Source organism: Leptodactylus fuscus, chromosome 8 (assembly GCF_031893055.1).
Source record: "Leptodactylus fuscus isolate aLepFus1 chromosome 8, aLepFus1.hap2, whole genome shotgun sequence".
Lineage (NCBI taxonomy): Eukaryota > Metazoa > Chordata > Amphibia > Anura > Leptodactylidae > Leptodactylus > Leptodactylus fuscus.
In genome coordinates, this window is record NC_134272.1 from 22,653,892 (window position 1) to 22,681,649 (window position 27,758).

A 27,758-nucleotide genomic window follows, 5' to 3' on the forward strand; every position below is an offset into this window, starting at 1 on the left:
GTTCCTAGGAGCTCTGACAGTGTCATATACTATGTTTTATAGATAGGTTCCTAGGAGTCCTGACAGTGTTATACACCATGTTTTATAGATAGGTTCCTAGGAGCCCTGACAGTGTCCTACACTATGTTTTATAGATAGGTTCCTAGGAGCCCTGACAGTATAATACACTATGTTTTATAGATAGGTTCCTAGGAGCTCTGACAGTGTCATACACTATGTTTTATAGATAGGTTCCTAGGAGTCCTGACAGTATTCTACACTATGTTTTATAGATAGGTTCCTAGGAGCCCTGACAGTATAATACACTATGTTTTATAGATAGGTTCCTAGGAGCCCTGACAGTGTTCTACACTATGCTTTATAGATAGGTTCCTAGGAGCCCTGACAGTGTCATACACTATGTTTTATAGATAGGTTCCTAGGAGCTCTGACAGTGTTCTACACTATGTATTATAGATAGGTTCCTAGGAGCCCTGACAGTGTCATACACTATGTTTTATAGATAGGTTCCTAGGAGCCCTGACAGTGTTCTACACTATGTATTATAGATAGGTTCCTAGGAGCTCTGACAGTGTCATACACTATGTTTTATAGATAGGTTCCTAGGAGTCCTGACAGTATTCTACACTATGTTTTATAGATAGGTTCCTAGGAGCCCTGACAGTATAATACACTATGTTTTATAGATAGGTTCCTAGGAGCCCTGACAGTGTTCTACACTATGTATTATAGATAGGTTCCTAGGAGCCCTGACAGTGTCATACACTATGTTTTATAGATAGGTTCCTAGGAGCTCTGACAGTGTTCTACACTATGTATTATAGATAGGTTCCTAGGAGCCCTGACAGTGTCATACACTATGTTTTATAGATAGGTTCCTAGGAGCCCTGACAGTGTTCTACACTATGTATTATAGATAGGTTCCTAGGAGCCCTGACAGTATAATACACTATGTTTTATAGATAGGTTCCTAGGAGCCCTGACAGTGTCATACACTATGTTTTATAGATAGGTTCCTAGGAGCCCTGACAGTGTTCTACACTATGTATTATAGATAGGTTCCTAGGAGCCCTGACAGTATAATACACTATGTTTTATAGATAGGTTCCTAGGAGCCCTGACAGTGATATACACTATGTTTTATAGATAGGTTCCTAGGAGCCCTGACAGTGTTATACACTATGTTTTAAGCCAATTTATGCTGTTGCTCATACTAAATTTCTTTGACAAAAAGTCCTGACCCACCTAAACATGATGAAAATCTTGAGGTGTTCATCCATCTGCAGTTATCTCTAGTTGTAGATTGGATACCCATTATCTATGACAGGCCTATCTTTATTCTGTAACCATGTTTGATCTTGAAGTACCAGGAGATCTGTACTGGAATCAGACACAAACCAGATGGTTATATAGATATGAAGAACCTGCAGATACTCTTATCCCAGTGTCCTATTTCTTGCTGACTTGTGAAGGCTTCTTCCTGGTGTTGTGGTCACATACCATGTAATATACAGCATAGAACATGCACATTATAAGATGATATTATGGGGGATATCTGCATAGTCTTAACTTCCTTATATGTTTTATATACACTTGTAACGGTATTGACCTACATTTATTAATAGATAATTGGGTCGGAAACTAAGCTGCAGTAACCTGGCTCTGCCCCTACACAGAAAATGGAGCTGATATGTGGGAATGCCATATATGCGGTGAGCATTGTAGGGTGCAGTCACTGGACAACAACAGAAAGGTATATTCATTGGGTGAGCACTGTAGGGTGTAATCGATCGATGTAGGGTACAATCATTGGATGAGAACTGTAGAGTGTAATTGATCAATATAGGGTACAGTCATTGGGCGAGCACTGTAGGGTGTAATTGATCAATATAGGGTACAGTCTTAGGCTTAGAACTGCAGAGTTTAATTGATCAATGTAGGGTACAGTCATTGGGGGAGCACTGTAAAATGTAATTGATTGATGTAGGGTACAATCATTGGATGACCACTGTAGGATGCAATCGATTGATGTAAGGTACATTCATTGAGTAGGCACTGTACGGTGTAATTGATCAACGTAGCATACTGTCATTGGGTGATCACTACAGGGTGTAAACAATCAATGTAGGGTACAGTCATTGGGTGAGAATTTTAAAGTTTAATTGATCAATGTAGGGTACCGTCATTGGGGGAGCACTGTAGGGTGTAATCGATCGATGTAGGGTAGAGTCATTGGGGGAGCACTGTAGGGTGTAATCGATCGATGTAGTTTACAGTCATTGGGTGAGCATTGTAGGGTGGAATTTTTTTTTTTTCTTTTTTAATGTAGATTGTGAGCCCCATATATAGAGATCACAATGGATTTTTTTATTTCTACCAGTATGTCTTTATAGAATGGCAGGAAATCCACGCAAACACAGAAAAACATGCAAACTCCTTGCAGATGTTGTTCCTGGCAGGATTTGAACCCAGGACCCCAGTGCTGCAGCAGTGCTAACCACTGAGCCACTGTGTTGCCCCATTGTAGGATGTAATGGATCAATGTCGGGTACAGTCATCGGGTGAGCACTGTAGAGTGTGATCGATCAATGTTGGGTACAGTCATCGGGTGAGCACTGTAGGGTACAATCATTAGGTGTAGGCTGTAAAACTTATGACAAGAGACCAGAGTGATTTATCAAGGTTTGCTCTTCAACTTAAGAAGATGGGATATAGAGCCAAACTTCAACGATATTATTGTTCCTTATCTGGGAAAGGCAGGCTGTGCCAGGGCCTGTGGGAGCCAGAACCACATGAGTTGGTAAGAACTGCTGTGTTTGTGGAGATACTGGCTAGTAGGCACAGGGTCTTATAGAGAGGGACACTGAATATGTAGTCAGTAGCCAGACAGCTTCATCTTCTGATCCTCCATCAACCTCTGCACATGCTCAGGTGAGTGATTTTGGATCTCTGGGCTTGCTGTGACTTGTGGTGCACTGCGCATCCTGCGCTCTCTGGGCTGAAGCTACTCTGGCCAAAGGAAGCACCTAAATCCATCTCCACCATCGGGGCTCTGGTGAAAACCTCTGGAGGCTAGTTACATCTCGGGTCGGGGGGCGCCAGACTCTTAGCGCTGTTTACCACAGTGTACAGGGGTGTCTGGTTTCTAGATCTATCTGTCTCTGCATGTGGTTAGTCAAAAAATGAATCTCATGCATTTTGTTCATCTTTACTTATAACACATTTATACCACAGCCTGATCTGATAAGTGAGAGAAGATTCTTGTGATCTGGAGAAATGTTGACTTCTGGGTTCTTACAGTAGAACAGGTCTATAATAATAAATGTTAGGCGTGTTATTGCTCACATACGGAATTACCCATTTATAGGAATCTCTTTCACTTTCACTTCCATTAGAATTTTGCTTCCTTTGTGATCGCTCAGACCTCAGATTTAGAAGACAGAGATGGATATTGAGCAGCTGAAGCAATACATATTATGCTATTCCTTGAATAACTGCCCCCTGGGAAACCAAGGCTTCAATCGAGTCCTCATCCAGCTCATGGGCTACCTGGGACACGGAAAATCTTCCTTGATCAACTCGTGCAAATACGCCCTCCATGATAAGGAGTTCACAACACATGCTGCATCTGGCTCTGCTGACGGTGGCCTCACTACTGTAAGGAATGCCTATCCGCTCACCCATACTATCACTATGGTGGACAATCGAGGATGTGCCACACTAAACTCCTTTGAGACTGGAGAGTTTTACACCCAATTGGGTAAGTGATTTTCACTTTTATTGAGCAGGTTCCTGCTCATTTGCTTATTGAGCAGGTTCCTTGTTCATTTGCACAAACAAAAGGGTACAAAGTCATGAGATGGGTCATGATAATCCAAAAATAGACTTCTCTCAGACTATATGGACTACCATCCATGGTGGCCAGACTTAAATTCCATGGAATAGAATTATATCACATTGTGACTATGGACCATCCATGAACATGATGTGAATATTTGACTATGGTTCATCCTTGAACATGATGTGAACGTTATTAAGGACTCATCAGACAGAAGAACTTACCCCTAATCTGAAAATATTCTATATTTACAGTGTTGGCCAAAAGTATTGGCCCCCCTGCAATTCTGTCAGATAATACTCAGTGTCTTCCAGAAAATGATTGCAAACACAAACTCTTTGGTATTATTATCTTCATTTATTTTGCTTGCAATGAAAAAACACAAAAGAGAATGAAAAAAAAGTCAAATCATTGATCATTTTACACAAAACTCTAAAAATGGGCCGGACAAAAGTATTGGCCCCCTCATCCTAATACTTGGTAGCACAACCTTTAGAAAATAACTGCGAACTACCGCTTCCGGTAACCAGCAATGAGTTTCTTACAAGGCTCTGCTGGAATTTTAGACCATTCTTCTTTGGCAAACTGCTCCAGGTCCCCCCTGAGATGTGAAGGGGGCCTTCTCCAAACTGCCATCAAGAGATCTCTCCACAGGTGTTTTATGGGATTCAGGGCTGGACTCATTGCTGCCACTTTACAAGTCTCCAGGGCTTTCTCTCAAACCATTTTCTAGTGCTTTTTGAAGTGTGTTTTGGGTCATTGTCCTGCTGGAAGACCCATGACCTCTGAGGGAGACCCAGCTTTCTCACACTGGGCCCTACATTATGCTGCACAATGTGTTGGTAGTCTTCAGACTTCATAATGTCATGAACACGGTCAAGCAGTCCAGTGCCAGAGGCAGCAAAGCAACTCCAAAACATCAGGGAACCTCCGCCATGTTTGACTGTAGGGACCGTGTTCTTTTCTTTGAAGGCCTTTTTTTTTCTGTAAACTCTATGTTGATGCCTTTTCCTACTTTTGTCTCATCTGACCAGAGAACATTCTTCCAAAACATTTTTGGCTTTCTCAGGTAAGTTTTGGCAAACTCCAGCCTGGATTTTTTATGTCTCTGGGTAAGAAGTGGGGTCTTCCTGGGTCTCCTACCATACAGTCCCTTTTCATTCAGACGCTGACGGATAGTACGGGGTGACACTGTTGTACCCTCGGACTGCAGGGCAGCTTGAACTTGTTTGGATGTTAGTCGAGGTTCTTTATCCACCATCCACACAATCTTGCGTTGAAATCTCTCGTCAATTTTTCTTTTCCATCCACATCTAGGGAGGTTAGCCACAGTGCCATGGGCTTTAAACTTCTTGATGACACTGCGCATGGTAGACACAGGAACATTCAGGTCTTTGGAGATGGACTTGTAGCCTTGAGATTGCTCATGCTTCCTCACAATTTTGCTTCTCAAGTCCTCAGACAGTTCTTTGGTCTTCTTTCTTTTGTCCATGCTCAATGTGGTACACACAAGGACACAGGACAGAGGTTGAGTCAACTTTAATCCATTTCAACTGGCTGCAAGTGTGATTTATTTATTGCCACCACCTGTTAGGTGTCTCAGGTAAGTAACAGGTGCTGTTAATTACACAAATTAGAGAAGCATCACATGATTTTTCAAACAGTGCCAATACTTTTGTCCACCCCCTTTTTTATGTTTGGTGTGGAATTATATCCAATTTGGCTTTTTGACAATTCTTTTTGTGGTTTTCCATTGAAGACAAATTAAATGAAGATAATAATACCAAAGAATTTGTGATTGCAATAATTTTCTGGAAGAAAATGAGTATTATCTGACAGAATTGCAGGGGTGCCAATACTTTTGGCCAACACTGTATGTGAGTGAACTTTGGAGGGAAGAGAAGCTATCAGAGATGAGAGGCTGTTGGGCTTGGTGCAGAGTGTTGTATTGAGGTGAAGGGGATGGATTTTGGTTGAATTTGGGTTATTTTGTAAGTCCTTATAGTTCATCTTAAGATTTTTTTTGTTTGGTCTTTATTTTTCTCTAGCAAACTTTGTCCCACTGAATACTGGAGTTGAATGGACAAAGGAGTTTGATGATGTATTGAATCGCTTGGAAGACTCGGACATAGAACCAAACTTCAGCGATATTATTGTGCCAGTATATGTCTACAGGTAAGGACCATGCATGGTATGAGGTCACCTACATTGGGTTAATATTCTTGGATTTATCAGACATGGACCTTAAGTTAATGATTGTCAGCAGTGTAAAGATCAATGCCTCAGTGTTTATTACTACCTGGATCTGGAATTGTCCCTTGTTTGTTGTCAACCATTAGCTCTCAATATAAAAAGTCATAAGCTTGAGTATTTACTCAGATGATGGCCACATGTTCACCCGCATCCAGTGACAATAGTATTGACCCCTTATCAGACACTTGGCCATCCAATGACAATAGAGGGTAGAGGTGTAACTTGAAGCTCCTGGGCCCCAACACAAAATCTATAACAGGGCCCCTACTTACCTTGTGGTAAATTACAGTAGTGGTATATGTTATGTGACAAAGGGACCTTTAGGGCCTCCCCAGCATCCAGGGCCTGATGGCGACCGCTACTACCGCACTCCCTACAGCTACACCCCTAATGGATGGTGAACACTGCTGTATGAAGGGTACACACAATGTCTATAGGAAATCTCAGTATAATATTTGTTTTTACAGCGTAAAGAGAGAAATTGCAGACAATGAGGTGGCGGAACTCAAGACGTTCCTTAAGACCTGTCGAGACCTAACAGGTAGATATACAGTAAGATCGTAGCAAAAAGCAAAAAACACAATCTGGTGTCGAGAGTAACTTTGAGTTCCTTTAGGGTATAAGACACATGTGCACCCAAAATCAATTATGTATGGAGAATGTTTCCATTACTTTTGCTGTAGGGTGGGGGGGGGGGGTACATAGATAATGGACTGTACACCACTATTCATAGTCTATGAGCCCTGCACTATGACTGATGATTTCAAGGACACGTTGATCCAGGGTTTTTATACTGACTGCCAGATCGGAGTCGGGAAGGAATTTTGTCCCCTGAAATAGGGTAATTGACATGAGCCTCATGGGGTTTTTTTGCCTTCCCCTGGATCAACACTGTAGGGGATTGTAGGGTTATAGGTTGGACTTGATGGACTGATGTCTTTATCCAACCTCATCTACTGTGTAACTATGTAACATAGAAATTTGTAAGATTGTTACGTCTCAAACATAAATATCATAGTGTTTGTAGATAGATGTAAAACTCCATCCCAGATCCAATGGGCGTTCTAGTAATTGGGGCGATTCTCAGCGATGGGGTGTACAAGAACAGATATCTCCCAGCAGGGGATTTCATTTACATGGATGGGAATCACAGCATTTATACCAAATGGCTGATGGGCACAGAATAGTAGTATAATATTGATGGTAAACATAGCCATCTACATTGATGGTCTCTGGTCATGGGCAGGCTTCACTATGTGTCCCACCTGCAATTGTAGGGTTATGCATGATCTGGACCAAGATACAAAAATCACCATTTGTGTCATGGATGAATAAATCGAGTTCTCATAATAGTCATATGGACCCCAGTATAGGAGCAAAAGGTTCATATGGACCCTTAGTACAAACAAGCAGAGGTGCATTTGGGTCCCCAGTAAAGAGAGGCAAAATGTGCACATGGACCCCAACAGAGACACAGTAGAGAGGCTGAAAGTGCTGTGGACGCCTAGTACAAAGATTCAGAAGATTAGATAGGCCTAGAGGAATTAAAAGAAGAAGATGCATAAGGGCCTCCAGTAAAGAGACACATAAGGTATATATTGGCCACTAATAGAGAAAGGTAGACGGTGCACATGGGCCTTAGCTGTAGAGATCCAGACAACACATGGGCCTCGGGCTGGTAACATAGTCTGGAGAGAACAGCTTATCTCCTCTTCAATTCACCTGAGGTCTTGGCTTGTGTCTCCAGTTGGCTACACCATGTTCTGCCTTCCATTCCCTTCCCTTCTCTGTCTCTTCTCTATCTGTATCTCTTCTCCATCTTTTTCTTCCTAATGAATGTTTATTCTCCTCTACGCAGGAATCTTTCCGATCATCGTCCTCACCCACAAGACAAGTGGCCCTTTCTCCAAATTTCGGGACATATTTGAGGGGATGGGGGCTGAGGAGATTTTTTCTGTGGAGAATTATACCCAGGAAGACAATCTGAAGACCCTGGGAAGACATCTGCAGTTCCTCAACCTGATCCATAAGGTCCTACTAAATGTCAATTTCAGAATGTCAGAGGAACGCAATCCCCGGAAAGAGAGAGCGGAGCGCAAGAAATTTCTACACAAATTCTTCCATGAGAGAGAAGTGAAGAAATGAGGATCATGGGAGACATGGGATGGGGGTTTAGTTGATTCACGGGGAGGGACATGGGGTATATATGTGGAAGGGCATGGAGGAGGGTATATAGAGGCTACAAGGGAAAGGACATGGGGGAGGAAATATAGAAGGACATGGGGGAAATGGAGGAGGGGTATAAGAGCTACATAAGAAGAGTCATGGGAGACATGGGGAGGAGGTATAGAAGCTACATGAGGAGGGGCATGGGAAAATAGGGTTAAGGGGGAAGTAGTTTGAAGAAGGACATGGGGGAGGGGGGCATAGAAGATACGTAAGAAGGGGGCTCTGACATAAATAATACCCCTCTTATGGAATGGTTCTATAAATCACTGAATGTCAATAACCAGAAATAAAATTTCACTTTTACCAAAAGTTCAAAAAAAAATTATTATTGAAAACTTGATAAATGAAGATAAAGTTATTAAATCCTGGCACGAGGGGGGCGGAAGGAAAATCTCAATGCTCGTAAACAGATACTGGAGTACAGTAGGAGGAGATCAGATCTGTATTATGAAGTTCTGCAGCAGCTGAGGTGTATATTGAGAGGTTCTGCAGCATCTGAAGTGTGTATTGAGAGGTTCTGCAAAGCTGATGTGAGTATGAAGAGGTTCTGCAGCAGCTGGGGTATGTATGGATAGGTTCTGCAGCAGCTGTGGTGTGTATTGAGAGGTTCTGCAGCTGCTGATGTGAGTACGGTGAGGTTCTGCAGAAGCTGAGATGTGAGTGAGAGGTTCTGCAGCAGTTGTGGTGTGTATTGAGAGGTTCTGCAGCGGCTGATGTGTGTACGGTGCGGTTCTGCAGAAGCTGAGATGTGTATTATAAAGTTCTGCAGGAGCTGATGTGTGTACGGTGCGGTTCTGCAGAAGCTGAGATGTGTATTATAAAGTTCTGCAGGAGCTGATGTGAGTACGATAAGGTTCTACAGCAGCTGTGGTGTGTATTATGAGGTTCTGCATGAGCTGATGTGAGTATGGTGAGGTTCTGCAGCAGCTGTGGTGTGTATTGAGAGATTCTATAGCAGTTTAGGTGAGTATTATGAGGATCTTATAAATCCCATGTAACATGGTCGACTGGTGAGATGCTGGAGGTGACTTTGCTGCATGTACTGTCACATTCTATATCTGCTGTCACATTTGTGGTCTGACCTAGAATAGTGGTCACATGACCCAATGATGTCACTTTCCCGCCCCTATCACGTGGTGCAGTGATGTCATGAGAGTTCCTTACAGGAAAGCAAAGTTATTACAATGTATCTATAAATAGGAGACAGACAGCATACACTGTATGTATACTGTACAGGAGACAGCATGGATATAATGTATCTATATCATACAGCAGACAGGAAGGATACAATGTATCTATACCATATAGGAGACAGGCAGGATACAATGTATCTATATACCATATAGGAGACAGGAAGAATACAATGAATTCAAAATATTATTAATAATAATAATAATAATAATAATAATAATAGACTCCTGTCTTCTGTGATATTTTCAGACAGGATACAATGTATGTAAAATTTCAATAAATAATAATACAATGTATCTACTATGTAAATAATAATAATAATAATAATAATAATAATAATAATAATAATAACAGGGATCTTCTTTTCTATGGTATTTTGAGGCAGGATACAATGTATATAATGTAAATAACTGATCATACAATATATCTACTATGTATCTGCTATATAGAGAATACAATCTCTTCTTCCAGTCTCCTGCTGGGATATATTGGGGCTGTAATAAACCTTCCTTGTCATGTTTTGGTTCTGGAAGTCTCTGAATGAAACTGAAGTGACTGCCAGCTGGTAACAAGGGGTTAATCCCCGGCTGAGGGGGAGGGGCAGCACTGTAATGGGGAGGGGAGTGGGCAACTAGGGAAGTAGTGGCTGTTGTAATACCGGGTCTGGGGGGAGAAATAACGTGAGTGTGCATCATGACATAGCAGATGATGAGAGGCTCACACCCACAGAGAGGAGGAGGCAGCCGCTTATCACAGGCCACACACAGGCCCTATCTCTACACCTTGCCCGGCCAGCACTACTACTACTCCTCCAGGAGGACACTTCCTGCACAGCACATGGAGGAGGCCCCCTGCAGGTGACCCCCAGCTCCTGACCTTCTGCTCCTCACCATTCATGATCTGCTCCCTGGTCTGGACCTGCTGCAGACATGCTGGGCTGCTGCCTCTCACCGGGGCTCGGGGCTATCAAGGGCAGGTTATGGCTGCTCTCCAGACCCCCTGTCTATGCTGGTGGCCACTCTTATAGGACTTTATGCAGAGATCCCCAAAGGATTATCAATAGGCCTGTGTCCTGGAGGACAGCTGGAGCTTATAGACTAGACAGTACATGGCACTGCAAGTCAGCTGTTAGCTACAAGTGTTACAGCCAAACACCAATCAGCAAGGCTGAAGGGACATCTGAGAAGGTGCAGGACCCAAAGAAGGAAGATCAATCTGCAAAGAAGAGCTTGGCCTCCCAAGATGTCAAAAGGCTGCTTGCCCTGGCCCAGCCAGAGAAGTGGAGACTTACAGGTACCTGATGTTACCAAATGTAACTAGTGTATCCTCTCCGGAGGATGGTACTGGTGTAATATACCGTGTCCTGAGGATGATGCTGGTCTTCTGTGTCCATCTCCTGAAGATGGTGCTGGTCTTCTGTGTCCATCTCCTGAAGATGGTGCTGATCTTCTGTGTCCATCTCCTGAGGATGGTGCTGATCTTCTGTGTCCATCTCCTGAGGATGGTGCTGATCTTCTGTGTCCATCTCCTGAGGATGGTGCTGATCTTCTGTGTCCATCTCCTGAGGATGGTGCTGATCTTCTGAGTCCATCTCCTGAGGATGGTGCTGATCTTCTGTGTCCATCTCCTGAGGATGGTGCTGATCTTCTGTGTCCATCTCCTGAAGATGGTGCTGATCTTCTGTGTCCATCTCCTGAAGATGGTGCTGATCTTCTGTGTCCATCTCCTGAAGATGGTGCTGATCTTCTGTGTCCATCTCCTGAAGATTGTGCTGATCTTCTGTGTCCATCTCCTGAAGATGGTGCTGATCTTCTGTGTCCATCTCCTGAAGATGGTGCTGATCTTCTGTGTCCATCTCCTGAAGATGGTGCTGATCTTCTGTGTCCATCTCCTGAAGATGGTGCTGATCTTCTGTGTCCATCTCCTGAAAATGGTGCTGATCTTCTGTGTCCATCTCCTGAAGATGGTGCTGATCTTCTGGGTCCATCTCCTGAAGATGGTGCTGATCTTCTGGGTCCATCTCCTGAAGATGGTGCTGGGCTTCTGGGTCCATCTCCTGAAGATGGTGCTGGGCTTCTGGGTCCATCTCCTGAAGATGGTGCTGGGCTTCTGGGTCCATCTCCTGAAGATGGTGCTGGGCTTCTGGGTCCATCTCCTGAAGATGGTGCTGGGATTCTGGGTCCATCTCCTGAAGATGGTGCTGGGCTTCTGGGTCCATCTCCTGAAGATGGTGCTGGGCTTCTGGGTCCATCTCCTGAAGATGGTGCTGGGCTTCTGGGTCCATCTCCTGAAGATGGTGCTGGGCTTCTGGGTCCATCTCCTGAAGATGGTGCTGGGCTTCTGGGTCCATCTCCTGAAGATGGTGCTGGGCTTCTGGGTCCATCTTTTGAGGATGGTGCTGCTCTGGTGTATCTATTTCCTGTGGAAGGTGCTAGGCTATGCTAGATTCACACTTGTGCTAGGGTCACACCTGTATTCACACCTGCCCACTTGGGGACCCCACAAACAGAAACCTAATACACTGGAAAAAGCGGTTACTCGTGGAAACCCACAGACCCCAAAGACGATAATGGGTTTTGCCGGGTTTTCACCTGGTATCCGTCCGAAAAAAGTGAAGGGAAAAGTCCTGCTTGCAAGACTTTTCTCTCCACATTTTTTAAGCGGGTTCGGGGATGGAAACCCTGAATGGAGACCGGTGCAGGGGTGAACCTAGCCTTAGTGTGCCATCTCTTGATAATCGTACTGGTCTATTATACGTATCTTCTGAGGATGGTGGATTAGTGTGTCATCTTCTGAGGATGGCGCTGGCCTGTGGCCTTAATCTCTTCTACACAAGCCTTGGAAATCTTGACCGTTTCTTTAACAATATTTAATTAACTCAGAATAAATAATAACCTGTATCTAAGAAGCTTCTTATGTACATAAACTTCTCTTTGTCCACAGTTTAGAGTCTTTGCTGGAGGCAGAATCCTCAAGTATCTCAAGGTTCTCTGCGTATTACAGTCTGCACGCACTTTACTTTTATTATGTCCTTGATCTGTATGTTTATATAATTTTTCATCACTTCCACTGTCATACCACAATCTTATGTCATATATGGACTTTGCACAGTACAACTTCTATTAGGCCCGATTCACATCCGAGTTCGGGTTTCCAGTCTGGGAGTCCGCTTGGAACCCCATACACATAAAAAGCAGTTACCTAAGGAAATCTCATAGACTACAATGGGATCCGTGTGGTTTCCACTCCGTTTCTGCACGAAATATGCGGAGAGAAAGGTGCTGCTAAAATCTCAGTCTGTAGATGTGCAAAGCTGGTAGAGACAGACCCCAAAAGACTGACAACTGTAATTGCAGCGAAAGGTGGCTCTACAAAGTATAGGGGGCTGAGGACTTTTGCACGTCACACTTTTCAGTTTTTTATTTGATTAAAATTTTAACAACCACGTATCATTTTCCTTCCGCTTCACAATTGTGTTGGTTATCACTTAAAATCTCAATAAAATACATTTAAGTTTGTGGTTGTAAGATGACAAAATGTGGAAAAATTCAAGGGGTATGAATAGTTTTGCAAACCACTGCATATTCATTGCAGATCAGGATTCTATTCCTTCGAGTCCTCTGCCCCCGGGATTCTCTCAGCTGAGCTCCATATGTATGAGATGTTTGTGCTGGATTCTGGAGAGATGTAATAAGCAGCGGTGCGATTCCTCCTCGGCACCTGCTCTCTCCTTGCAGAGTCCCATAGGAAGTCTTCTCTTGTGCTGCCCTTTTCGCTGCCTCTTACTATGATCGAGCGTTTTGGGTTTTTTTGGGGTTTTTTTCTAATGTAGATTGTGAGCCCCATATAGGGATCATAGTGTACTTTTTTTTTTTTTCCCTATCAATATGTCTTTGTAGAATGGGAGGAAATCCACGCAAACACAAGCAGAACATACAAACTCCTGGCGGGATTCGAACCCAGGACTCCAGCGCTGCAATGCTAACCACTGAGCCACCGTGTTGCCCCTATGATCAGATTTCATGTTACCCGATTTAATTTCTATCTTGGATCTGGTGTAATTCACTGTGGGATCCTTCCAGGTTTTGAAGAGCAGGAATAGTCCATGTGTGTAGCAGTCGTAGTGAAGTATAATGAAGCTCCTGGGCCCCTATTTATATTCTATATTAGGGCCCCATCTATCATGTGCGGTGTATAATACATGGCAGAGGGGTCTGGGTCAAGCAGTTTTTTCTGTGATGAAATTTATTTCATGTATTACCAAAATACACTTTCCAGTTCTGACCCCTGTCCCTACACTTCTGACCCCTGTCTCGCTGCTGTCTATGAAATGTCAACACGTTATCCCCATGTTGTCTCCACAATGTCCCTCCGCTGCCTATGCATTGGCCCAACTATACATTGTTGTCCCTGTCTTGTCTCTTTGCTGTCTTTACATTGTCACCACATTGTCCCTACATAATCACTCTGCATTGTCATCGCATGGTCCCCACAATGTCTATGTCCCTGTGGTGTTCTCCAGGATGAGTTCTGGTCCAGGAGGTGTTAGCAGTGGTGCCTGTTAATGGGGTGTAGGGCGGCCGATGTCTGAGTTGTCACAGATAAGTAACTTCAGAGCCTTCTTCCCGGCAGTAGCCAACTGGCAATTTTTAAGCTGATGTGAGGATATTGGGTCTTATCTTCCAGAATCCTGCTCGCTCTGCTCTTGTCTGATACACCCAACTTTTCTGACCAGTTTTATACAATGTTTAATGCTGTTTAACTGCTTCATTGTCAGAAGCGAATGAGTCCTCAGTTCACCACTCCTCCTCCATGACTGCGGCTCGGACACTACATGATGTCCACCTTAGACCAAGGACCTAAGACCTTGGTATGGCGTCACGTTGGGTCTGCATACAGTGTCAGTCTGAAGGTCCTTAGGTCCATCCTGCAGCTATACAGAATATGTGCAGATCTTCCTACATGATCCCTACACATCCAGGTCATAACATCTTGAGGGGATACAACGCCCCCTTTGTTCATATGTTTAGTCTGGAATTTAACTGGAAATGAACTGCAATACCAGGCACAGCCTATGTCCAAGAGAGGCACTGTTTCTAGAAGGGAGCAGATATTTTTTCTAATCCATTTTTGGCAGGTTTGGCCATCCATTTAACATGTATGGGGTTGTCGGCCATTGAACCAACAGAAGATGTCGGGAGGGGGAAGGAGTTCATGTGCCCAATCCTTTTCTTCTTGGGGTGATGCCAAAGCATGCTTTTGAATTGGGAAGTCAGGTGAGATAGGTGTCGGTCATCTGACAACTATGGCATGTGTATTCCCAGCTTTAGGATGATGGTGATAGCACGTTCTAGGGCACATAACCAGATTAATAGACAGAGCAGCCTTGTGTAGCCCTCCAGTCTGAGACCCATCGCCTCTGTTCTTATCTTTCCTCGTGCTCTGGATCTAGAGATTAGCGACATTGTATGGACCTCCAAGAAAATCTGTCTGTTCTGCCCTATTTACTGCATTTGTCCAGCCTTTGTCTATATGAGTAGGAGGAACCATATGTGTACGAATCTCCATGGACATCAGATTGTCAGCACGCCCCACCAGGACTGGCTAGTCTGCTGGTCATGTCTATGGCCAACTTAGAAGTTTTGGAAAGTTCTGGGTCACGTTCCTTCTGGTCACCTCTTCCCTCACTTCTGTCATTAAAGCTGGCCATACACATTAGATAGAAGTGGGATGATGGTTGAGCAGAATAGACAACTTCATTGTGCCAATGCAAACTGGACCCAACTCCATGAGGAAGAGGAATTTTCTGGGAAAGTTGTATCGAGACAAAACTTTCTGTCACAGCCGACTTCTTTCTATATGACAAGGGGGTGTTATTGTTGAGGAAAGCCGTTCTTATCCACAGAGTTTCTATTACTGTCTGTCCCATGTGGAATAATCGGCTTGTACACGGGTCCAGGATGTCCCGGGGTCCTCCGGGCCAGTAACGTCATTTACCCTGGGAATCTAACACGTTGTACCATTTGGTTGAATACATAGCAGAAGCTCAGGGTTGCGGGTCATCTAGTAACCGGGTCCCACCTGGCATATAGCTGTGATCAATGGTGGTCCTACTAATCCTGCATACTGACTGTTTCCATGTCTGCTAGTCATTATAATAAGGGGTGACCACTCACTTCAGCATCTGCTTAATATGTCATAAAAGTGTTAAGCAATGAAATCCTGGATGATCCTCTGACAATGGGGGATATTATAACGTAACGTTGTCTTTCTCCTGCAGCGGCGGTCGGCTTCCTCACCGTCTCCAGTGTGATTACCATGTCGGCTCCGTTTTTCCTGGGTAAAGTGATCGATGTGATCTACTCGAATCCGTCCCAGGATCTGACGTCCAGCCTTACAACCCTGTGTGCCTTACTGAGTGGGGTGTTCCTGTGCGGAGCTGCGGCCAACGGGACCCGCGTCTACCTCATGCAAACCTCAGGTATGGAGAGCACTGACTATATAACTATAGGATGACGCGGTACTGAGTATTCATTTCCATAATGGTGACTTTTTCTCGATCCTCCCCAGGACAGCGGATTGTAAGCAGGCTGCGCTCCTCTCTTTTCTCCTCGCTCATGAGGCAGGAGGTCGGCTTCTTTGACCAGACCCGTACAGGAGAGCTCATCAATCGGTTGTCTTCAGACACAGTTTTGATTGGCAGATCGGTCACAGAGAACCTGTCAGATGGGCTGAGAGCGGTGGCGCAGGCGTCTGTGGGAGTGGGGATGATGGTAATGCTGCATGTATATAAGTTACAGTACAAGACAGGCACACTTAGTCAAATCTCTACATGCATATATTACATACAGAAAGGGCACTATGTCTCCTTGAGAAAATTGCAGAGTCTTACGGGCAGTGCACGCTCTGCTGGGAATTCTGGGAAGGAATGTCTATGGATGGATTTCCCTTTCTTTTGGAGGAGATGTTCTGCTTTGACTTCAATCCCAGGTCATGTCACTAGGCTTCTTGAGGCAGGCACTGATCTATATGGGGATGCCTTCTGCAGGGTGGTGCTAAAGGACCTCTTTTCCTTTTCCCATCTGGGATAACTTATTTCCATATACGTTTCCAGAATTCCCAGCAGAGCATGCACAATGTGTAAGACTGCAAAGCCAGCCTCTTTAAAGGGGCTCTATCAGCAAAACCTAAAACAGAATGATCTACTTACGCATCGTGCACACTGGGCGGGCATTCAGGGTGTGTCTTCTTCTTCATCTATGCCTCTTCTTCCTCCGATGTCCTCCTCCGGCGCTCGCTAACTGACATTGATAAAAAAAATGGCCTGGGCGCATGCGCAGTAGCCGTAGTAGAAGCCGCATGCTACTGCGCATGCGCCCAGGCCATTTTTTGTTATCAATGTCAGTTCGCAAGCGCCGGAGGAGGACGGGACCGGAGGACATCGGAGGAAGAGGAGGCGTGGATGAAGAAGACGGCGCACCCTGAATGCCCGCCCAGCATGCACGATGCGTAAGTAGATCACATTCTTTTTTATGGTATTATTTTAAAACGGGGGGGTAGTTTAATATAACATTTACGGTGTCTGAATAGCCTTTTTAAAGGCTATTCACGCATATGTGGGGCTCTATCAGCATGATTTTGCTGATAGAGCCCCTTTAAATAGATATCTTATCGCCCCATCATCTCAAACTCTTTCCATTCTTCAGTAGGTGCTCCACTGATTCCGGAACAGTTAAACTTTTTTCTCCAGTCCCCACCGTTCCTAAGCAATCATTGCTGTTAGTTCCAGCATTAATAGCTCTCTACTGTCAGGCAGGATCAGATAGTCTGGGACCACCCACCTGACAGTAGAGAGCCATATTAACATATTGGATGTTAAAACTAACTGCAATGATTGCTCAGGAATGGTGGGGCCTACAGAAAAAAATCCAACTATACCAGAATTATTAGAACAGCGCCTACTGAAGGGTGGCAAGAATTGGATTTGATGAAGGTATATACAAACACATGTATATACACACTACATAGACAGACACATATACTGTATTGTTGAGTTATATCTACATTATATGTTTTTCTTTTCCACCTGCAGTTTTTTGTTTCTCCACAATTGGCCATGTTTGTCCTCAGTATCGTTCCTCCACTCGCCATCGTCGCAGTGTTTTATGGGCGATATTTACGAAAAGTCTCAAAACTGACTCAGGATTCTCTTGCAGAAGCCACTCAGGTAATCTCCACTCGGCGTAAGACTGGCTCATGGTGACCTGTTATTGGTAACCCCTGTGTTGTGCCATCTTCTCTAATCCTTGCTCTTGTGGCCTTAGCTATCGGAGGAGCGTATTGGAAATATCCGGACGGTGCGCGCCTTTGGGAAGGAGATGGAGGAAATGAAGAAGTATGATGGTAAAGTGAACTACGTGCTGGACCTGGCCTATAAGGAGGCCTTTGCCCGGGCCGGTTTCTTTGGCCTTGTGAGTACTGACACGGTGTCCATGTTGTGTGTCCTGTTGTCTTCGGTGTGGCCGTTACTTGTTGTTCTTCAGTCATCAGAGTAATTACATCTGTAATAAATATGCTGTGTGTTTGTTGTGTCCTACAGACTGGCCTGTCCGGGAACCTCATTGTGTTGGCGGTGTTATATAAAGGTGGACTGCTGACCGGGGCAGCGCACATGACCGTGGGCGAGTTGTCCTCCTTCCTGATGTATGCCTTCTGGGTGGGAATCAGTATTGGAGGTACATACAAAATTACACAATACCTCATGGTATACATAATAGGGAAATTTATATTTTACCATCTTACTCAGAATTAAGATTTCACCATGAACCTCCTGTCTTAATGCAAAAGCAGACTGATGCAAAATGTAAAGATTTGGTAAGAGTCGCTCCCTGCTATATGTATGGCCTCCTGTGCTATTACGGTTCTATCATATCCGCTCAAGGATGGTCATGTGACCATCTATCTATTGATTTACATTGCATATGGCAATGCCCCTCCATCTAGCTCATTCGTAGAGCAATGTACACTATAAACCAATGAAGGCCACTAATGGATTTGCTGGTCACATGACCATGATAGGTCCAGAGCAGCGAGAGAGCAGTACACAACCAGGGGGCAGCACTTAGCAAACATTGACACTGGCGCATCGTGGCCGGAGACGCAATATTGGGTTGTGACCTGTAGTGTAGTTTACAGTCCATTCAGATAAATCTTCGAAAAACGGACAACCCTTTTAAGAGATGCGTTCCTCTGAATAAATTTCCCACATCTTTTGTCCGTATATATGTTAAAAAATGTAAATGTATGCCTGTTATGAGAAGCATGGTTTACGGTGTAATTTATAGTAACGTTCTTTATGGATCCTCTAAATCAAAAAAGTCCCAAATTATTGTGCAGAACAGATGTACCAATGTTTGTGGCTTTTAGCACCAGAAAATTGGCACCATTACCGTGTATTGTCTTCCATTATTACACTGTTTCCTCCGAGATAGAAGAACATATGGCGAGTAGTTCACTGTTACCTGGAGACTGATCTCTGCCCTGTAGATAAAGCGGTGGCTTTGTATATCAGCTTTGGGCCTACTATATATATATATATATATATATATATATATATATATATATATATATATATATATATCAATTGCCAGCCTTGTACCTGCTGCTCCTAATGACCGTTAGTAATGTATTTATGGCCGCACTTTGTGTTTCAGGGCTCAGTTCTTTCTATTCGGAGCTGATGAAGGGATTTGGCGCCGGATCTCGTATCTGGGAGCTCCTGGACCGGAAACCTGTGATGCCATTCAATGGTGAGAGTAATACGATTGGATTATTGATTGTGATTATGGGTGATGATGACTGGTGATTGATGAATGACGACTGGTGTTGGATAATTCTGATGGTGATGACCTTCTCCTATGTTTGTGACTCTTTTGTTTCTTGGTCATTACAGAGGGTTTAGTGATTACACCAGATAGGTTTAGAGGTGCCTTGGAGTTCCAAGATGTCAGCTTCATGTACCCCAGCCGGCCCGATGCTCCTGTTTTCCAAGGACTGAACCTCTCCGTCCCAGCAGGATCTGTGATGGCTGTGGTGGGACCAAGTGGTTCTGGAAAATCTACACTGGTTTCACTGTTATTAAGGCTGTATGATCCCAGCACAGGTAAGTGATCTTCTGCTCTTCTTATGTAGGCCACTTCTCAGGTCCTGCTGGGCCTAATATTTTGGTAGCTCCAAGTCTATGCTTAAATCGTGTAATAGTTAATTCATTGGTCCCAGACTGTAGGGCACATGGGGACTGGAAATTTTTGGTTTCTTCATCCCGTGATCTGGTTTTCCCATCAGTTGGGGATGAATAGTGGGTTGTGTATTATTGTCTTCTATCTCTGAAGGATTACTATGACTATACTGTAACGTTCCTGGAACTCTCATTTTATCCACCATTTATTTTCCCAGGATCCATCCATATTGATGGCTACAATATGCGTCAACTCAACCCACTTTGGTTACGATCTAAGATTGGCACTGTCAGCCAGGTAATCACAGACACACTTTGGTCCATTGGTCCAGTCTGGTTAAGGATTCCAACTTGTCATGAACACAACCACTAGGTGAACATACATAGATATGTTTAATATAGACAGTAGAGATGAGCGAACACTGTTCGGATCAGCCGATCCGAACAGCACACTCCCATAGAAATGAATGGAAGCACCTGGCACGGCGACCGGCCGCCGGCAAAGTCAGCGTCACAGGTGCTTCCATTCATTTCTATGGGAGCGTGGTGTTCGGATCGGCTGATCCGAACAGTGTTCACTCATCTCTAATAGACAGCATTTCACTTTGTAAAATTATAAAACAACATTGTCTTGAAAAACTGCTAATCTTCTGACACATATATGGACGTGTCCAGCCAGGTTGAAAGGTAAGAAGGGCACACATGATGCCATTCCTCCAGCAAGATGGTGCAGGATTCTATAATTCTGAATAGACATGTCCTCATGTTGGCTGGATGTTACAGAAAGAAGGTTATTGCTGTATAGGATATCCAACCCGAATGACCATTGACACAACGCCATCTGAAACTCTCTATGAGCCATTGGAGTCCTATGGTTGGGTTGAATAATCTATTTTCACTCTAGCTATTAGGCTTTGTCTACATGTGGTGGAAATTTTACATGGCAATACACTTGAAGAGAAGTATATTCTGTGGACAAATACCCTTGCTCATGGATAGGATTTACCTAATCGTTACCCTTTTCCTTTGTCATTGCAGGAACCAGTCTTATTCTCCTGCTCAATCGCGGAGAACATTGCCTATGGGGCAGACGACCTCTCTACAGTCACGCAGGAGCAGATTCGGAAGGTGGCCGAGGTCGCCAATGCCATGGGCTTCATTGAACATTTTCCAAAAGGTTTTGACACTGTGGTTGGGGAGAAAGGTGTTCTTCTGTCAGGTATGTCCACCTCAAGGTCTGCAAGGAACCAACCATTGTGGATTTACTTGTAGACCCCTTTTAATCGAATTTCCAATATTACATCCTCCCAATGTATACTTCCAACAAAAAGAAAAGTTATGGACGTGGCTAAATGAGATACCCTTACCCACATGTAAGGCAGATCGGGAAGATCTCCGATGATGTGTTTGCACTAATGGCACTAACTGGAAGAAATACATTGTTGTACTAGTATGAAAGCCAAACCAGACACGGAGCGGCAGGCGGCAATTTTATGGTGGCAGCCCTTCACTAGGACAGAGCAGAAGGGTGGTGTGGCTGACTGAAAAATCACTGTGGGGGGGAAGGGGAAACACAGTGGTTAGCACTGCAGCCTTGCAGTGGTGGAGCCCTGGGTTCGAATCCTGCCAGGAACAACATCTGCAAGGAGTTTGTATGTTCTCCCTGTGCTTGCGTGGATTTCCTCCCATACTACGAAGACATACTGATAGGGAACAATGTACATTGTGAGCCCTACACTCACCGGCCACTTTATTAGGTACACCATGCTAGTAACGGGTTGGACCCCTTTTGCCTTCAGAACTGCCTCAATTCTTCGTGGCATAGTGCTGGAAGCATTCCTCAGAAATTTTGGTCCATATTGACATGATGGCATCACACAGTTGCCGCAGATTTGTCGTCTGCACATCCATGATGCGAATCTCCCGTTCCACCACATCCCAAAGATGCTCTATTGGATTGAGATCTGGTGACTGTGGAGGCCATTGGAGTACAGTGAACTCATTGTCATGTTCAAGAAACCAGTCTGAGATGATTCCAGCTTTATGACATGGCGCATTATCCTGCTGAAAGTAGCCATCAGATGTTGGGTACATTGTGGTCATAAAGGGATGGACATGGTCAGCAACAATACTCAGGTAGGCTTTGGCGTTGCAACGATGCTCAATTGATACCAAGGGGCCCAAAGAGTGCCAAGAAAATATTCCCCACACCATGACACCACCACCACCAGCCTGAACCGTTGATACAAGGCAAGATGGATCCATGCTTTCATGTTGTTGACGCCAAATTCTGACCCTACCATCCGAATGTCGCAGCAGAAATCGAGACTCATCAGACCAGGCAACGTTTTTCCAATCTTCAATTGTCCAATTTCGATGAGCTTGTGCAAATTGTAGCCTCAGTTTCCTGTTCTTAGCTGAAAGGAGTGGCACCTGGTGTGGTATTCTGCTGCTGTAGCCCATCTGTCTCAAAGTTCGACGTACTGTGCGTTCAGAGATGCTCTTCTGGCTACCTTGGTTGTAACGGGTGGCTATTTTAGTCACTGTTGCCTTTCTATCAGCTCGAACCAGTCTGGCCATTCTCCTCTGACCTCTGGCATCAACAACGCATTTCCGCCCACAGAACTGCCGCTCACTGGATGTTTTTTTCTTTTTCGGACCATTCTCTGTAAACTCTAGAGATGGTTGTGCGTGAAAATCCCAGTAGATCAGCAGTTTCTGAAATACTCAGACCAGCCCTTCTGGCACCAACAACCATGCCACGTTCAAAGGCACTCAAATCACCTTTCTTCCCCATACTGATGCTCGGTTTGAACTGCAGGAGATTGTCTTGACCATGTCTACATGCCTAAATGCACTGAGTTGCCGCCATGTGATTGGCTGATTAGAAATTAAGTGTTAACGAGCAGTTGGACAGGTGTACCTAATAAAGTGGCCGGTGAGTGTATATGAGGCTCATAAAAAAAATCACTGTGGGTATTTGGTGGATACTCCTTTTCCTTAGAGCGAACCCAGTGTAAGTATATACAAGGGCCATCATCCTGAACAGCTGCAGATCAATGTTTGGTTTGGCTTATATCCAAGTCATGTCCTAAGGCCTCTTAAAGGCGTTGTTTGGGATAAATGCAGAAGTACTTGGGGCATGGTGTAAAATAGAAGTGATACTCACCTACCCCTGGATCTCAGTTTAGATGGTGCGCTCCCTCTCAAATATGGACTGGAGTGATATTAACAATACCCAACATGTGACTGCTGAAGCCAGTGATCGTCACAATAGTCACCTAAGTCCCTGCACTTCTGGTCCCAGCATGTATCGGAGATTACATGGAGTAAATATGGGACATATCACCTAAACCAAGTATTTAGGGGTAGGTTAGTAACATTTAATTTTGTTATTTTGCACTACTCCCAGCCCCAGTGACTTTTGCTTTGAACCTGGACAATCCCCTTAACCACAAATGGAAAAGAAAATGTAAGAAATTTTTTTCACTTTTTCCATTATACACACATGCCACCATTTGTTGTTTCAGGTGGACAAAAACAAAGAATTGCCATTGCCAGAGCATTACTGAAGGTAAGTCCCCTGTGATGTAGACCCAGAAGCCCTGTAGAAGTGACAACACGGTTATGTAGGGTGGATATGAAAATGTAATATAAAATAATCTGCAAATGGATAAAACCATCACCCTGAACAAGAAGCTGAAGGACTGGGAGTGATGGTAGAAGACCATGGCGATGGTGACTTATGTACAAATGGATCGTCTGTGTCCTCTTCCGTGACATTACACTTACATGTGACTATGTTCCATGTTATGGTCATTTCTGGTCAGACAGTGTTTTGTTTTTTTTTTGTGGTTTGAGTGGGTGGTATGAGAGGAGAGGAGAGAGAGACCTCGTGCAAACGTCCCTAATACAGCTGGATATTCTGGACTATATTATTCCTATGGGAAGAATATGCAAATCTGCCTTCCATGATGTAATTAGGAAGACAGTTGCTGCCTCATTGTTGCAAACCAATAGAGGGCGCTCACTGGATTGTGCAAGCCTGTCTTAAGACAGGATTCCAGTGAAACAACCCAATAATGGCTGCTCCCTTTAGCCTCATGCCCGACCTTCCAAGAGGCCTTTGTTTAGCAATGACGCTGGGATTAATACCAGGTATAGTCTCTCAATCGAGGACAGCTGTTTCGATCTGGTTGGATCTCATCAGCCCGATGTAGAGAGGACTATAACCTGGTATAGGTGAGAGGCTTAGACAGGGTTTGGGGGATATTGTCACTCCTTATTGGGTTGTTTCACTGGAATCCTGTCTTAAGATGGGCTTGCACATTCCAGTGAGCGCCCTCTATTGGTTTGCAACAATGAGGCAGCAACTGTCTTCCTAATTACATCATGGAAGGCAGATTTGCATATTCTTCCCATAGTTCCTTGCAAAGTGGAGTGCTAAAGGCTTAACAAGTCTCCACACACCTATATGGTGGTCTCTCCCTAAGGAGTGACAATATCCCCCAAACCCTGTCTAAGCCTCTCACCTATACCAGGTTATAGTCCTCTCTACATCGGGCTGATGAGATCCAACCAGATCGAAACAGCTGTCCTCGATTGAGAGACTATACCTGGTATTAATCCCAGCGTCATTGCTAAACAAAGGCCTCTTGGAAGGTCGGGCATAAGGCTAAAGGGAGCAGCCATTATTGGGTTGTTTCACTGGAATCCTGTCTTAAGACAGGCTTGCACATTCCAGTGAGCGCCCTCTATTGGTTTGCAACAATGAGGCAGCAACTGTCTTCCTAATTACATCATGGAAGCCAGATTTGCATATTCTTCCCATAGTTCCTTGCAAAGTGGAGTGCTAAAGGCTTAACAAGTCTCCACACACCTATATGGTGGTCTCTCCCTAAGGAGTGACAATATCCCCCAAACCCTATATTATTCCTGTAATACTCGGGATCCCTTTAATGGTGTAAGTTTGGATCATTTGTCATGTGGTCAGGACGGATCTGTCTCTTTCTATATCCACACAGTCCCTGAACATGCATATTAGAGAGACTGAAAGGAACGTCTCTTCCTAGCGCATGTTGCGTTTAGAAAGTGACACCACTGGCCCATAAAAATGGACAAAAACTCACATTTTAGATCTCACTTTATACAAACGCTTAAAAAATTGTCTTTTTCCTGAATCTGGTACCAGTATACTGTATTATGGCCTTGGAATTGTACTTGGATCCTGCACTATATCATTTTTTGTAATTTTTTTTTGTTTGTTTTTATTCTTTTTTTTTTCTCTCCTCTAGAACCCAAGAATTCTTCTTCTGGATGAAGCCACTAGGTAAGGATAGTGCATGTTACAGTCTCTTCACAGTTCTCATTGACATTGGTCTTCTATTAACTTAGGGTTGATTCCATGAACATATTTGGTCAGTTTCCAAATCTCTGGGATCTTTGCCCTTATGACTGGGATGACCTCTGTCAGTCTTCTGTAATCCAATTTTGTTGGCAAACATGACAGATTAAATAGGAACATGGAGCCTCATGGAGATCACCAGGATGACCTCTTCTATGTAATACCTAGTGAGAGGTGAACCGGTCTGGTGGGAAGATCGTTTTTGACTGAAGCTCCTGAGGTCTCATCTGGCTTCAGAGTATAATAATTGGCCAGAGAGGTTGTATAAAAATGGAAAAAAAACACACTTCTACTCCTGTTCCCTGGGTTGCTCTGTGGGGCGTTCTCTGGGTTGCTCTGTGGGGCGCTTCTGCTTCTTTGGACCTCCTCTGAAGTCTTCCACCTCTCTTCCCGACATCATAGGCTGCAGGTCACCGTTTAGGCCTGTGAATGGTCCTCACAGTCACATGGCATGTCATGACTTCAGTGTCTCACATGTGACTACAGAGGCTCATTTACCAGCTTCAGCGGTGACCTGAGGACTATGACATCAGGGAGAAAAGCCGGACACACCGAAGAGGCCCATAGATGAAGACTGGATGCCATGGAAGAGCCCAGGGAAGGTGAGTATAACAGTTTTTGTTGTTGTTTTTTTTTTTTAATTGTATGCACTTCTCTGGCTTGAATAAACCCCTGAGTATAATCACGATTTATGGGTGGCGAACCCCAAAAATTTAGGGTTCTGACGAAGCCAAATTTTTTTGGAAAATGTATAACAAATCTGGTTTTCTCTTCTCTGGTGCACTTACAAAAAAATTTTCTGCTGAGTTTTTTTTAATTTGCTCTATTTTATTTGGTATTTTTGCTGCATTCTCCCCTCTTGGGAAGTCTACGTAGACACCTTTTATGCTTTCTATGTATTTGAGTTGCATTTATTTAATGTAAGTGCTGACATATTCGTCAGTACTCTATGAAGACTATGAGCCCCATTGACTGAAGTGGATAGAGACAATCTAATTTCAATCACTTATACACAGTCCAGTCACATTAATGTGACCGCCTGTCAAAATCCAGAATAACCACCATTGGCAGAGCGGACCGCTGCGAGACGTGCAGGAAGAGAGGGGATGTTGTGATGATGGTCACTGGGATGTTGAGCCATGCCGACTCCAGTGCCGTGGCCAGCTGCGTTAAGTTACGCAGTTGAGCATCCATGGCGCGAACAACCTGATTGAGGTGGTCCCATAGATTCTCTATTAGGTTCAAGTCCGGGGAATTTGCTGGCCAAGGGACAACGGTAAACTCATCCTGGTGCTCCTCCAACCACGCACGTACACTGCGAGCTTTATGACACGTTGCATTGTCCTGCTGATAGATGCCATCGTCCTGAAGAAAAACATTTCACATGTAGGGGTGAACATGGTCCGCAAGGATAGATGCATACTTGTGTTGATCCATCGTGCCTTCCACAATGATGAGTGCACCCAGATGGCTGATGACACGTGCCTTCTGCGATTGGTTATTTAACGTTGACGTCAAATGTAGGCGGTGGTCACATTAATATGACTGGACTGTGTATTTGATCCGGTTTCATATGAAGCCAAATAACCCAACAGGATGCCTTTAGAATGAGGAAGGAAACTCCTGAACACACAGGAAGAACATGAAAACTCAATGCCAATGTTGTCCTTGGTTGGATTTAGAGATGGGTCTCCGGTCCTGCAGGACACCAGAGCCACCACCCGATGCGTCCCATAGTTTTAGTTCCTCTCGGTGGTTCCTTATCCTTTATAATTTTTTGTTTTTGCTCCCAAACAGCGCCCTGGATGCAGAAAATGAATATCTTGTTCAGGAAGCGCTGGATCGTCTTATGGAGGGACGGACGGTTCTTATTATCGCTCATCGTTTGTCCACCATCCAGAATGCAGATGCGGTGGCCGTTCTGGACCAGGGCCGAGTGGTGGAGTGCGGGAAACACGAGCAACTTCTACAGGACAGAAACGGCTTGTTCAGTAAACTGATGGAGAAACAGTCCAGCCTACTGCGCAATAGAGACTCTGTGCGGAGCGCCCCCTAGTGAGCACATACAGCTTGTATTTTTTTTATTATAATTTTTGTTATTTATACATGAGATGTATTTTTCAGATGTTTTTGGAATCAGTTTTCATCCTTTTTAATTTTTTTTTTAAACCTATTTTTTAAGTACTGGTAATCCAGTATGTGACCCGTCTACCCCCGTGGTCTCTTTGTTGCTGCTCTTTTTGACTTTCCAGCCATTACTTCATGGGGATAAATGTATCTGCCGGCCGCCATATGTGGTAATCAAATCAATAATATATTATTACAGAATATATTAAGGAAAAGTAAAAACATATTTTTGACAACTTTTACTGGATTGTAATTGATTTCTTTTACATTTTGCTAAAACAACATCAAGTGAGAATTACTACGGACTGTCAAAATATTGGTAAGGGCAGGTTCACATCTGCGCCCATGTCCGGTTTCAGCCAATCCTGCCAGTTTCTATCTTCTGCCCAGAGAAACTGGACAGGGGACGGAAACCTGGCAGTCGGTTTTCAAACCCATTTAAGTGAATGGGTTTGCAAAATGACCGCCTGTGAGCGTTT

The 27,758-nt window shown here is 44.1% G+C and overlaps 2 protein-coding genes across 2 annotated transcripts; both read left to right on the top strand.

The window, feature by feature from the left end:
* Positions 1-3,420: 3,420 nt before the first annotated feature.
* LOC142216154 (uncharacterized) lies at positions 3,421-8,466 on the top strand. Its single transcript, XM_075283755.1, has 4 exons — positions 3,421-3,760; positions 5,887-6,013; positions 6,559-6,632; positions 7,950-8,466. Exons 1-4 carry the CDS (start codon positions 3,445-3,447, stop codon positions 8,234-8,236), a joined length of 804 nt encoding a protein of 267 aa, XP_075139856.1. The 5' UTR covers positions 3,421-3,444; the 3' UTR covers positions 8,237-8,466.
* A 1,740-nt stretch (positions 8,467-10,206) lies between these two features.
* On the top strand, positions 10,207-27,480 carry ABCB10 (ATP binding cassette subfamily B member 10). The gene is made up of 13 exons (XM_075284044.1): positions 10,207-10,804; positions 15,792-15,992; positions 16,082-16,284; positions 17,604-17,738; positions 17,836-17,982; positions 18,111-18,246; positions 19,225-19,320; positions 19,464-19,673; positions 19,967-20,046; positions 20,787-20,967; positions 23,279-23,322; positions 25,043-25,077; positions 26,950-27,480. Exons 1-13 carry the CDS (start codon positions 10,441-10,443, stop codon positions 27,206-27,208), a joined length of 2,091 nt encoding a protein of 696 aa, XP_075140145.1. The 5' UTR covers positions 10,207-10,440; the 3' UTR covers positions 27,209-27,480.
* Positions 27,481-27,758: the final 278 nt, after the last annotated feature.